Source organism: Siniperca chuatsi, linkage group LG19 (genome assembly GCF_020085105.1).
Source record: "Siniperca chuatsi isolate FFG_IHB_CAS linkage group LG19, ASM2008510v1, whole genome shotgun sequence".
Classification (NCBI taxonomy): Eukaryota; Metazoa; Chordata; class Actinopteri; order Centrarchiformes; family Sinipercidae; genus Siniperca; species Siniperca chuatsi.
The window spans coordinates 25,600,413-25,612,097 of NC_058060.1; the positions used below are offsets into that span (position 1 = coordinate 25,600,413).

Consider the following 11,685-nt stretch of genomic DNA (forward strand, 5'->3'; position numbering starts at 1 on the left):
AAATAATATAAAAGAAAAACTAAATGAAAAGAAAAAATGAATGATGAAATTAAATAATAAGTAATGATAAAATAATAAAGTGACTCCCATGATCCTCTCTGCTGTCTCGTCTCAGGTCCTCTTCACCCCCCTCCCCGTGGTCCATGTCTACGCCGTCAGCTCCGCCAACATGGCCGACAGTAAGCGGCAGCCCGGTGGGGGGGCGGTCAGCCTGTACTCGTGTCCGGTCTACAAGAAGCCGCGTCGGACCGACCTGAACTTCATCTTCTCTCTGCAGCTGAGGAGCGTGCAGCCGGCGGAGCACTGGACGCTGCGCGGCGCCGCGCTGCTCTGCGACTGCAAGTGATGCTCCGACCTGTGAGTGACCACATCCTCTGCTGTTCCGCTGCAGACGGATGATTGGTGTGGTTAAGGAGCATTTAAAGGACCAAACAGGGACATTTTATTTCCTCGTTTTAGCCCATTTACTACAAATCACATATATTGTACTTTCCCGCGGATTTTGATTTTCCAAATCCTGGATCTTCTTCTTTGGTTTTACTTAATTTCTATTTAAATCAAGTAGCAGAGACTTGAAAGTTAAAGCGCTTCAGTAAGCTGAGGTTCATGGCCCCGAAACAGCAAATATAACACAACTGATGAGGAAATACACCATATCAAATATTTCAACAGAGTGAAGTGGTGTATTCACTATTTTTGATTATGCTTTGTAATATAAAGTGTCATTTGTGTGATATTAGATGAATAACAGGGATTTGGCACATTGGCTGACCTGCTTCCTGATATCAGTTGAAACCCGCCACAAAAAGCTGAAGACAGATTTTATTTTGTAGACACAATTGTTAAGAGAAAGTTTTTGGTTTTGAGTACCTTTTGACCGTAACAGTGAAAGTCAGAAATGTCTGAGCTCATTGAGAAACAGTGTCTTCATTACACAGTGTGTCCACCAGAGAGCGCTAAGTTTATTTTTACACTGTATAATTTCACAACACAACATCTTAGTCACTATTCTAAAAAATACCCATAAAAACAAAACACAGACACTCTTAAACCCCAAAGCCCCAATAACGTTTGAAACAAACTTAAACACAAAAACTCACCTAAAGCACCCAAACCTACAAAACAAAGAACAAATCAAACTAACAAGACACAGAAGCTCCGACGCAGCAGTGACGAGTGTGTGTGTGTGTGTGTGTGTGAGCGGTTCACTCTAAACCGGACACACACACAGATTACACAGATATCTGAAACCTCGGACAAGAACATTGTACTACATGTCAGACTGTTCCTTTACACACAGCTTCTCGGCACTGTGCTGCTCAGAGTTTTTCTCTGGAGTTTGATTTGTTGCTTTACTTTCTCTTTAATTCCTAAAATCCAGATTCCAGCACAGATTTTCTCTCGTCTCTTAGCGAGGACGGTGATTTGTTGGGTTGCTGATAAGCTAAAGAATCATACTTAATGTAACTTCAGTTTTCTAAACTGATATACTCTGTTTTAAGAAGGTAAAGCTTATTATTAATCAAATAAGACTTTGATCAACTCTTTCGTCTCTTAGAAGTTTGAGTTCCGTCCCTTAAAGACACGAATCACGTTTGAAATGAAATGTTTTTGGGCTTCATCTCTGAAGTTAAAGAATGTCGGACTTTTCTGCTGTGTGTGTTAACGATACTGAGAGCTGTGAAGATTTAGGAGTAAATCCCTAAAAACTGCTGTCTGTTGTGACAGTGACGTTTGCTTCTTTATTGAAGAACAGCATCAGGAGGAATTCATACAGATTTATTAACCGATACACACAAATAATACACTGACACTCATCTACAGTGAGACCTAGTGTTGTTTTTTAATTAAAATAACTACTGATCTTTATATCAAGCTTGTACTGTTGTATTATATCAAGTTGTAACAGCTTCTCTAATAAAAAATCTCTCTTTACTGGATTCACTTTGGTTACAGAAAAGATTCAAGGGAACTTTTATTTTCTCAAGATGACAAACACAAACCTGCTTTAATGTGACAGCCATGCAGTCACTCGCTGTTAATGTTAAAAACACCAACGATGCTGTAAAAATGTTGATTGTCATCAAACATCAAAGTTACAAGGTTTGCTTACAGAATAAACAGCGACAGTGCTGTTATAGCACTGCTGGCAGGTGAAAACTGCTGTCGGTCACAGCTAAAGAGTTCATGTTAATGAGTTGCACAGTTAGTGCTAAATGTAAAATACAAAACCAGATTTTATGCTCCAATTTGTAGCTTTGCTCTAAAATAAAATAATTACTTTTAAATAAAAGACTGGGGGGAAATTGAAAATGTGAGGAAAATGGATTTAGAATAAATAATTTAACAATAAATTCTTAAGATGTTGAGGGGGCCTCGTGAAGTTTACTCGCAGGCTGGATCTGGTAGTTTGACCCCTGTTCAAAAATAAAACTAATCAGAATTTTGTGAGTTCCTCTGTTTACACACCAAAAAAACCATTTCCTTCAAAATTAATCAGAAATTCTGATAATTTTTCCCAGCGTGGAATATTTTCACCAGTCAGTGGCCAAATGCTAATTAATACTGTAGCTACAAGACTGTTTGGACAAATCTCGCACTCACCCATGTGTAACACTAACACACAAAAACTTTATACACATTTTAAATATGAATTAATCCTTTATTTAGATGTTTATTAATCAATCAATAATTAAAGGCTTTTAAACGTAGACTTCAATGATGCTGTATTAGAAGTATTTTACTTATGTAATGGTGGTAAAACAAAATGTGGTTTTATTTAGAGCCTCTTCAGCTCGCTAACCTATCGGTCATTTACTGTTTCCGTAAGTATTCTAGCAAACACAGATTTTCAGGTCTTACTCATTTTAAATCTGCTCGTAGCTGCAGAACAGACAAAGTGCTTGATACATTTTCCACTTACGCAAACTAGAGGTCTTCACGGGTTCTCTCTGTTCCTAGTGACCAAGACCCGACCCAGGATTTATATCGGGATAGGTCCAAATTATATTCTATATCTAACTGGGTCCGGGTAGGGTCCCATTCTTTTGCCATGGGTCTTGGGTCTATGTGTCAATATGTGTAATGCAGGTCCTCTGCAGGAACAAACAGCCTCCCCTCCTGATTGTTGCCTCCAAACACTAATTAGTTCTTTTTCTCACTGTTACGTTTATTCAAGTCCCCAGTGACAAACAGTTTTTAGCCTTTTAACTTTAATCATTTCACGTACCGTAACCCCGTTATAGCTTTATCATCCAACATTTCAACCTCATCAACATGCAAAAACAAGCGAACAGCAGCGGTGTGACGAAGTTTTATGGAGAAGTCTGAACACTTTGTTCATTTATTTTCCAAAGTCAGTGTTTATTGAACACAAAACAAAAAAATACTATATATATTTGCTGATTTGATAATAAATGTCCAGAACACACATAACTGCATATGAAAGACCTCAATGATTTCAGGAATCTGTTTGGTTGTTGTCTTGATGTTCAGTCAGGGTGGATCTGTGACCGGCCTGTTCTCTGCTCACTTCCTTCAACAACGTTCAAACAAATGTTAATCTTCATTATTTCGTCTTGCAGCTCTGCTTGGTAGCAGCGACCTTAAAAACTTCTCTTTCACTCCCTCTGTGCGGTCTCAGTGGTCCAAAGAAAACGGCCCAGATCTTGTCACTGTCTCACGGTTTACGATAGCTGCTTCATGTCGTACATCGGCACCTCAGACTCCTCCGTCTTGCCCTCATCGTCAGCCGCCTTGGCAGCATCCGGGCTGCCCTTGCGGCCCTTAGGAGGAGGGACGGGCATGGCTCCCTCCGTGGCGCCCTCGGCTCCTTCCTGGCCCTCAGCCACAGTCCTCTCCTTCTTCAGGTTGAGCTTGGCCGGGACGCTCTTGGTGATGGTTTCCTTCAGCCTCTCGCCGGACTGCTTCAGCCTCTCGCCGGACTGGCGGATCTTTTCACGCCTCTCGGCCGTCACGATGCGCTCGCCGAACTTGTTGACCTTGGTGCCCAGGTTTTCGCGGGTCTTGCTCATATTCTCCCTGGAGAAGGTGGCTTTGAAGCTCTCGATGCGCGTCAGCCCCGTCTTCTTCATGCGGCCGGCCGCCGAGGAGTCTGCCTCCTCCACCACCATGTACTCCTCATCCGACTCTGGAGGGAGCTCAAACTTGTCCGGTTCCACCTCGGCTCTGGCGCCGGTGCTGCCGCTGGGTTCTGCTGGCTCATTGCCTGGTGTGACGGCCTTCACCTCCTGGTCACCCTGAGGGAGTAGAACACAGAACAGAGTGTGAACCTGGGACATCATGATTACATGATGATAAATCAGACTTTGTGCTGGTGAAAAACATGCCGTGCATTTAGTTAATAAAAAAAATGATTTGTTTTTCTTCTTATTCAGATGGACAAAGTTTAATTGTTTATCATTGATGTCAGTCTTAAAACTGTCTCTGGTTAAAATGTGTCATGTAGACTTCAGCTGTTAGCGTGTAGGCTTGATCCTGCCTCCATAAATAAACTGCAGCACCTGTTTCTGCAGCTCAGCGCTCGGCTGCAGGAAGCTAAACATATCAACGAGCAGCAGCATACGGAGCAAAGCTGGATCACTTTCAGCTTCAGGCCACGTCATGGCGTGCATCGGTCTGTAACTCAAAGATCAGGTTACACTGAACATGAAAAGGAGCAAAAATGTTGAGGTCGAAGCTGCAAACTGACCCAGATCTCTGCAGACGTAATTCACTTTAGGACGGTTCACCCTGATTCAGGATCATTCATATTGGGAGCTGACAAGTACAACAGCAGCCTAATACTGGTGAACAGCAACCTGAGTTCCACAAGTAAACACAGGGTTACCCAAAACCTAGTAGAAGCTTAAAAAAGTAAAGAAATACCATTTGACAACCAGTCACAGGGTGCGGCGTATTTGGTGTTTCTGGTCCTAAAACTATCCACCAAAATCTGTTTGAGTACATTTGAGGAGAAAGGCTGATTAGTAATGAGCAGTTTAAGTCAATGTTAATCATGTTCAGCAGTTTAGAGAGGCAGTTTTCTGCATTGTGATCTGTAGTGAAATGTGACCTGGACAGATGTACTAAGCTGACTTTGTGGGGCCATAAATTTACTGGGGACCACCTTCAACCTCCAAGAACGACAACACCTGAGCTGGAAATCAAGGGACAAAGTTAGAAAATGTAAAAAAAAAAAAAAAAAAAAAAACTGACTACCATTAATATTCAGTCCTGTCATCTGAGGAATTTGCGGTTTTTAGATCAGTCCTGGATGATGATCCATAAAGTTGAATGAACCTTCATGCTCGTTAGCAAACTAGTCTGTAGCATGCTAATGGAATCATCAGGATCTTTGATTACATGCATCATAGGCACTATATGATACCCGATAGAGAGGCTGACATTTTCAAGGCTTTGACAGAATGCATAACAGAGATAATTGAGCTACACAGCAGCAGCATGTAGCAGAGTCTGCTAACAAACTAAAAGTAAGCCTAGTTCAAAAATACGCCTACCTACCAACTCATCTAAAGCTCACTAATCAACACATTTATGTATCGTTTCTGTTTTTTACATTTCTGCTTGTGTGGATTTGGGGGAGTAACATGTTGGAACTATTATTTGTTGAACAACAGTTGGCGCAGTGACTGCGCAGCTTCCTGAAGTCTGTTGCCAGATTTGGTACCCTCATGCCTGTACAGAGACCAAAACCTGTGTTCACTGACTGTATCTGGTAACTCGAAATATAGGCAGAGATATTGCACAGAATCACTGGGCAGATGAATACACTGTTGTTCAAGAAGATATAGTTCCATCACACAAATCCTTCCTAAAACGGATTAACAACGTGTTAATCCATGAGGGATTAAAGGTGTTGGTAGGTGAATTTCAGAACTTTGGACACAGCCAGGCTAGCTGTTTCCCCCTGCTTCGTCTTTATGCTAAGCTAGGCTAACCACGTCCTGACTCCAGCTCCACACTTATCATACAAGCTTGAGATTGTTATCTATCTTCTTATCTCACTACTGGTGATGCCAACTTTCGGTCCTTTACATGTTTCAAGACTCAGTGCTACACACACAAGTACTGAGGTTCAATACCCAGTCCCGTTTAAAAAACAAAACAAAAAAACAAGTTCCAAAGTTTATCCACTACTTGAGTTTTGCTGTTAATTTCAGTGCATGAAACTATAAATTTGTCAGTAAATGTGTCACTTCCTGTGCAACTTATTTAAATATTGGCAGTCAGAAGAGTATCCAATTGCTACACAGAACAACAAGACTGAACAGCAGCTCAAAGACAGTTAATATAACATAACGTAATAGAGCACAAGAAGTTAAGACTTCAGCTTGATGGCCTAACTGCTCTGTTAAACTGTGGGCAGGGAGGAGTGGTCAGAGTGGGAGGATCAAAGGTCATGAGCCCATCTAACCCCATGACATTACAGTTATGTGGTGAACCCCCACAGGTTCTGCTCTGGCTGACTGAGAGGATCTTTCTTCCATCAGTCTAACTAAAATTTGTCGGGACGCTCGTCCAGGAGATCGTCGTTAGCTAATACAGAGAGGAAGGCAGAGAGAGCAGACAGCTATATTAGGAGATGGTGGAGGTTCAGACTCAGAATAACCTGGTCTGTCAGCGCTCAGCTGGCACAGTCACTTACAGTACAGAAACTACAGCAGCTCTGCTAACTGAACACACTTTAATTTGTTTTATTAGTGGGGTAAAAAAAGGACTTGTGGAAGGCCATAACTAGCTGTGATTTAAAATACCACAGAGAAATTAGAGAAAACCTTTTCAGTGAATATTTCCTCTCACAGAAACCCCAAAAAGTGTATTTTCATTTGGTTTTTGTTTCCCAGTACTGCATTAGAGTAGAGTAATAACAGCATTAATTTGGTGAGTGTGTGTAAGTTGGTACATGTACTGCAAGAGAGCTGCATCAGACCTTTGACGATTGGGTCACATTAATTAAGGCATCCACACTATTTTGTTTACTGTAATAACCAAACATTTTCATTCAAATAAGTGCATTGCTCTGTGTAGCAATTCATATCCAGATCATTAACTCCTTGCTCTCTGAAATCCAAACATACAGACCTAGTATCCTAGGTATTACATCCATATGGGATGGTTCTGCTGGTCCGGTTTACATCCAGTGCCAATACAGGAATTAGGGTGTCCTTTACAGCATGTAGAAGAGGAAAGTAACGGTGTGGAGGTCGGGGTGGTGAATGGTTATGTAGCACATCTGACTTTCATGCAGGAGAGCAGGGATTTTGTCCTTTCACAGACCTGCAATTAACATTTGCCTTTTAGTTCACCGTAACCACAATCTTTCCTTAATCTTAACCACACCTTACCATGCGCAGATATTGTAAAAAAAAAAGGGGGAATTTTAAAAACTTTGGCAATTATACAACCATTTTGAGTTGTCCAATGTGAATGCAAGACAAAAACATGGGAATCTTTCCCATCTCTACCTACCATCCCACATGATATGAACACAGCACTAGTGTGCACAATGCAGTCTGACATCCAGCAGCTGCAGCAAGCCAATCACAGGTTTAATCAACATGTGACCTCACTGACCGTACTGCAACCTGACACTGTACATTACGGAGTCCAGATTACAGTAATGAACCGCACCCCACAGAGCTATTCTCACATTTAATCCTAGTCAACAAGCTAGTTAACATGATAACTTGCATGTTTCATACATTGTAACTCTTGATGTTAACATCCTGATATTTACCTATCTAATGTTATCATGCTAAGATGCATGCAGTTAGCATGCTAATGGTATATAGTGTGCACACAACTAACTAATTGTATTCAGCATCTTCGTCAAGTCAAAAATAGTTGTTGGTTGTTTGCACTCTAAATTGTCAAGCAGCTGTCTTTGATGATGATGACCTCAGTGAGAACTCTGACATTAAATCCTTTACAACTTAACATTTTAGTGGAACAATATCTTGTTTTTTTATCATGTTTATTTCTCCTTTTGGTGAAGGAGCACAAATTGGCATTTGTAGAGCATTGATATCTCATCAATTTGGCAAATGTTTGCAAAATTCAATGGCATCTTTGACCTATCAGATTGCTTGGCTGAAGCTAGCCATTATGTAAGAACCAATTCCAAACTCAACTCATGTATAAAAGGGGAACGCCTTGCAACAGCGCCAAGGTACGAAAATCAAAGAGAAATACAATGCAAGAAAAGCTAAGCTGGAGCTGCACTCAAATTTCCACAATGAAACCATCAGTCAGTCTTCACGTGCACCATGTCAGGATTGGAGGATTCAGTTTTCAAAAGTATAAAAGCCAAATAATCATTCACAAATTGTTATTTCTAAGTGAAAGCCCTCTCTATGAGCTCCAGATCTGTGTGTAACCTTTCAGCATACTGACGTTTATCCAAGGCTAAAATAACCAAGTCACCATCGTGCTGGCAGCTGCTAACTGTGAAGGCCAAAGAAGTAAAAGAAGTCTTGTGTCTGTGTCTGTGTGTGTGTGTGCGTGTGTGTGCGTGTGTGTGCATGTGCGTGCTTTTTGCTATTTCAACACCCAGAACAAACTGAGATGTTTGCCGGCTACTACAGTTTATTAATGTTAAAAGAACTCAGAGATGTGAATCAACAGGGACCAAAACGCATCGCTCAGTGGTCACCAGTGTCTTCTTAAGGCTCGAGTTAAACACAAGTAAACACCATGACTATACTGCAGATCTCATTTAGTTTTAATATCAATGGTGCCAGTACCGACAGTCTGGAAGTGCGTAGACACACAACAGCTGGCCTCTTTAGTCCTACAGTTCAGTTTGTCTCCTGTTGAAAGTGCCCACCAGGAACTGGTGATTATAATATATAACCAATATAGTTATGATGTTGATATTTAAGTCATATATTAATGCCCTATTAATGCATGCCCCAGACTGTTTTCTTAGGTTCCATTGTTGTGACAAACAGAACCTTGATGCACTGCTACTGTATGTTAAAGATCTTCATGGGTTCACTTGGTTCTTTGTAACCAAGACCCAACCAGGGCAAATTATATTCAGTCTAGTCTGGTCAGGTAGGGTTAGAATCCCTGTGTATTGTCACAAGATTTGTGTCTGTTTGGATTCACTGTGTTTTTAGATTGGTTCTTTTTGGATCGGGCACCCTCTCCTCAGGGCCCTTCTTTTTTTTAGATTTAAGCATGTTGGGTTTTCCACGGAATCCGTTTAAGATCGGGTTCGAGCTTTTGGACCTATGAATACCTGTACTTTGACAAGGCAGTATACCAGTTTACCTTCTTTGAATCCTGCATTTAGTCATGTAGCTTTAGGTTAGCCTGATGCTCTACACCCTTTACAGAAGAGAATCAACACTGCTCTGATACAAGAATAATTACTTTAGTAATCAATTCCCAAGAGGCAGTTGGTCAGAACCCCAAAGGTCAATTTACAGTGCACGTAAAGTACCTATGAAGTATCAAAAGACACCAAAAAGTACTTGACATTGGAACAGATTCTTCTTTTCAGCCACAGGACCAAACATCTGTGAATCTTACCTGATAAATGACCACCCTGAACTTGTTCTTGGCCAGGAGGTCGCCCTGGGTGGCCTCCACTTTCTTCACCCTGATGTTCTGGTTCTCCACACGCACCCTGACGTCCTTGATGTGGCGGCTGACCTTGCGCGTCTTCTCCAGAAGCCTGTCGACAGTGGAACTGGTGTTGGCGTGGTCGCTGGTCAGCTTGACGATGTCGGTCTGGATGGTCTTTACCGTGTTCTCCAGCTCCAGCTGACGCTCCTCCATGCGCTGCTGCGTGGTCTGGACGCTGTCCATGAGGCCCGCCACACGCTCCAGCAACGCCATGATGCTTCCTGCATCATCTCCGCCACCAGTCGGCATGCCCGGTTTGTCTGTCATACTTGCTTGTCGGTTCGCTTTTTAACCTGTCTATTAGTTGCCTGGTTGCTTGGATGATCGACTGTTAGAACCCAGTGATCCAAATGTAAAAGGGAAGAAGGGATGAGGAGAGTAGAGACAAGCTCCGGCGAGATCTGTTGTAATTAACAGCGAAATCTTGGAACCCATGAAAAATAGAAGGATCAGGGTTGAGGCATCGGAGATCCAAAGAAAGAGAGGGAGTATAGGGGAGGAGGCATAGAAACCTCCTCTGGAAGGAGAAGGAGAGAAAGGAGGAGGCCAGGAGTACCGGATCACCCCTGTACAACTGGTGGTTCACCCTGAAACTGGTCAGATCAACTGATAGACTCCACCCTGCTGGGAGAGGGTGGGAGGAATGACAGAAGTTAAGAGTAGGGAGGGAGAGATGGAGGGGGCAATGGTGAGGCTAAAAAGAGAGAGAAGGTAAAACACGAGGTAGAGTTGAGAGGAATGAGTATTAGTGAGCTTTAACAATGTTTAATCTGTGTTTTAACAATATAGTTGTAGATTTTAAAGGGAGTGACCAGACTGTAAAAGTAAATATACTCCAGCGGAGAGCTTTTTCCAAGTTTATCTTATTCCAATTTGGTATTAAGTCATGTTCGACTTCTGAAGGCCTTGAGAAACACTGAACTACCTGCAAACTTCCCATCAATCAGATCATTTAAAAATGAAAACGGATATGTATGTGTTAATGAGCGAGATAGATAAAGAGTGACATGGGATCCAGCTTCCCTCTGTTCTCTGCTGCTAAAAATACTGTGAGGGTAAAGTGACTCCCTGCACCTCTTTGGGAGATGAGTGTATTAAAAGGAATGGAAACCCCCTCCCATTTATTCCTCCATCATCCATCTATCAACCGTCACCTTTTCACTTGTTCTCTCTTAATCCCTCCCTCCAGGTTTAGACTTTTTTGGCGTCCCCAGGCCAACAGCTAGGTTTCCTAAAAGAATTCCTCCTGCTAACACTCACCACCCATGCCATCTTTGTTAGTTACTGGAGCCAGATAGTCCGAATTTGGGCAAATGGGGTGGAGCCTGGGAGGAGCTGAGGAGATGAGCAAGCAGCAGCCAACACAACTCACTGTGATAGGGTGAGACAATTTTCAGTCGTAGTATCCAATCAGTGGCGTATTAATTTTCATAATTTCCTCTCAGACTCACATCAGACACAGTAAGTAAATTTTGAGACCATAACGGGAATTTTAGTGGTGGTACACATGCTTACAAAGTCAATGGAAAGATGTGAGTGGACGCAAACAGACGTGGGTTTTCTCTAGGTGGCATGAAAATGAGCAGGCTACAGAGGTCTGGTAAGCTCACTTCTCCACACCAACAGATTTTTTTCATTTTCAAACCTCAGTCAGCGTTGGTTGGGGCTACAAGTGACACTTGAGGACATTTATCAGACTTCACACAGCTCCCTCTGGAGACACTGAAGGCTATTTACAACTTGTTTCACATATGCAGTATACTCCCCAACACCTGGAAACAAGTTCCTCTTTATGTTTCAAAATCATCTGTTTCTGAATCTGAGCTGGAATACATTGAGTTGGTGCATGGTCTTAGCTAGCTAAAGCTAATGTAGCTGAAATAAAACGCACCAACAGGCTCTCTATATGTAACCAAGGTTGGTACATATAGTTTTTGTACCAAGTGATTATTTCCATTAAATCACCTTTGTGGGCTACATTTCTGAAGGGTAGATCTTTGTTTGCTTGGTAAAGGTTAGTGTCCACACCAA

At 42.0% G+C, this 11,685-nt stretch overlaps 3 protein-coding genes across 7 annotated transcripts in view; 1 reads left to right on the forward strand and 2 right to left on the reverse strand.

The window, feature by feature from the left end:
- Positions 1–1,940, forward strand: part of dnah5l (dynein, axonemal, heavy chain 5 like) — a 61,944-nt gene extending 60,004 nt beyond the window's left edge. Inside the window, exon 97 of the mRNA XM_044176121.1 lies at positions 116–1,940. Coding sequence (XP_044032056.1) covers positions 116–346 — 231 coding nt within the window. The 3' untranslated portion in view covers positions 347–1,940. The remainder of the gene's footprint in view (positions 1–115) is intronic.
- The window catches only part of LOC122866462 (protein NLRC3-like), an 876,731-nt gene that overhangs the window by 751,127 nt on the left and 113,919 nt on the right, over positions 1–11,685 (reverse strand). The window lies entirely within an intron of this gene.
- On the reverse strand, positions 499–10,304 carry cavin4b (caveolae associated protein 4b). Its single transcript, XM_044176250.1, has 2 exons — positions 9,559–10,304; positions 499–4,259 (listed from the first exon to the last, which is right to left on the reverse strand). Exons 1-2 carry the CDS (start codon positions 9,919–9,921, stop codon positions 3,687–3,689), a joined length of 936 nt encoding a protein of 311 aa, XP_044032185.1. The 5' UTR covers positions 9,922–10,304; the 3' UTR covers positions 499–3,686.

Bases quoted from the DNA above. Each gene is read 5' to 3' on its own strand.
- cavin4b (XM_044176250.1), bottom strand. From the start codon at position 9,921: ATGACAGACAAACCGGGCATGCCGACTGGTGGCGGAGATGATGCAGGA. The intron at 4,260-9,558 runs GTAAGATTCACA...CTACTCCCTCAG, and splicing joins TCAGGGTGGTCATTTATCAG to GGTGACCAGGAGGTGAAGGC.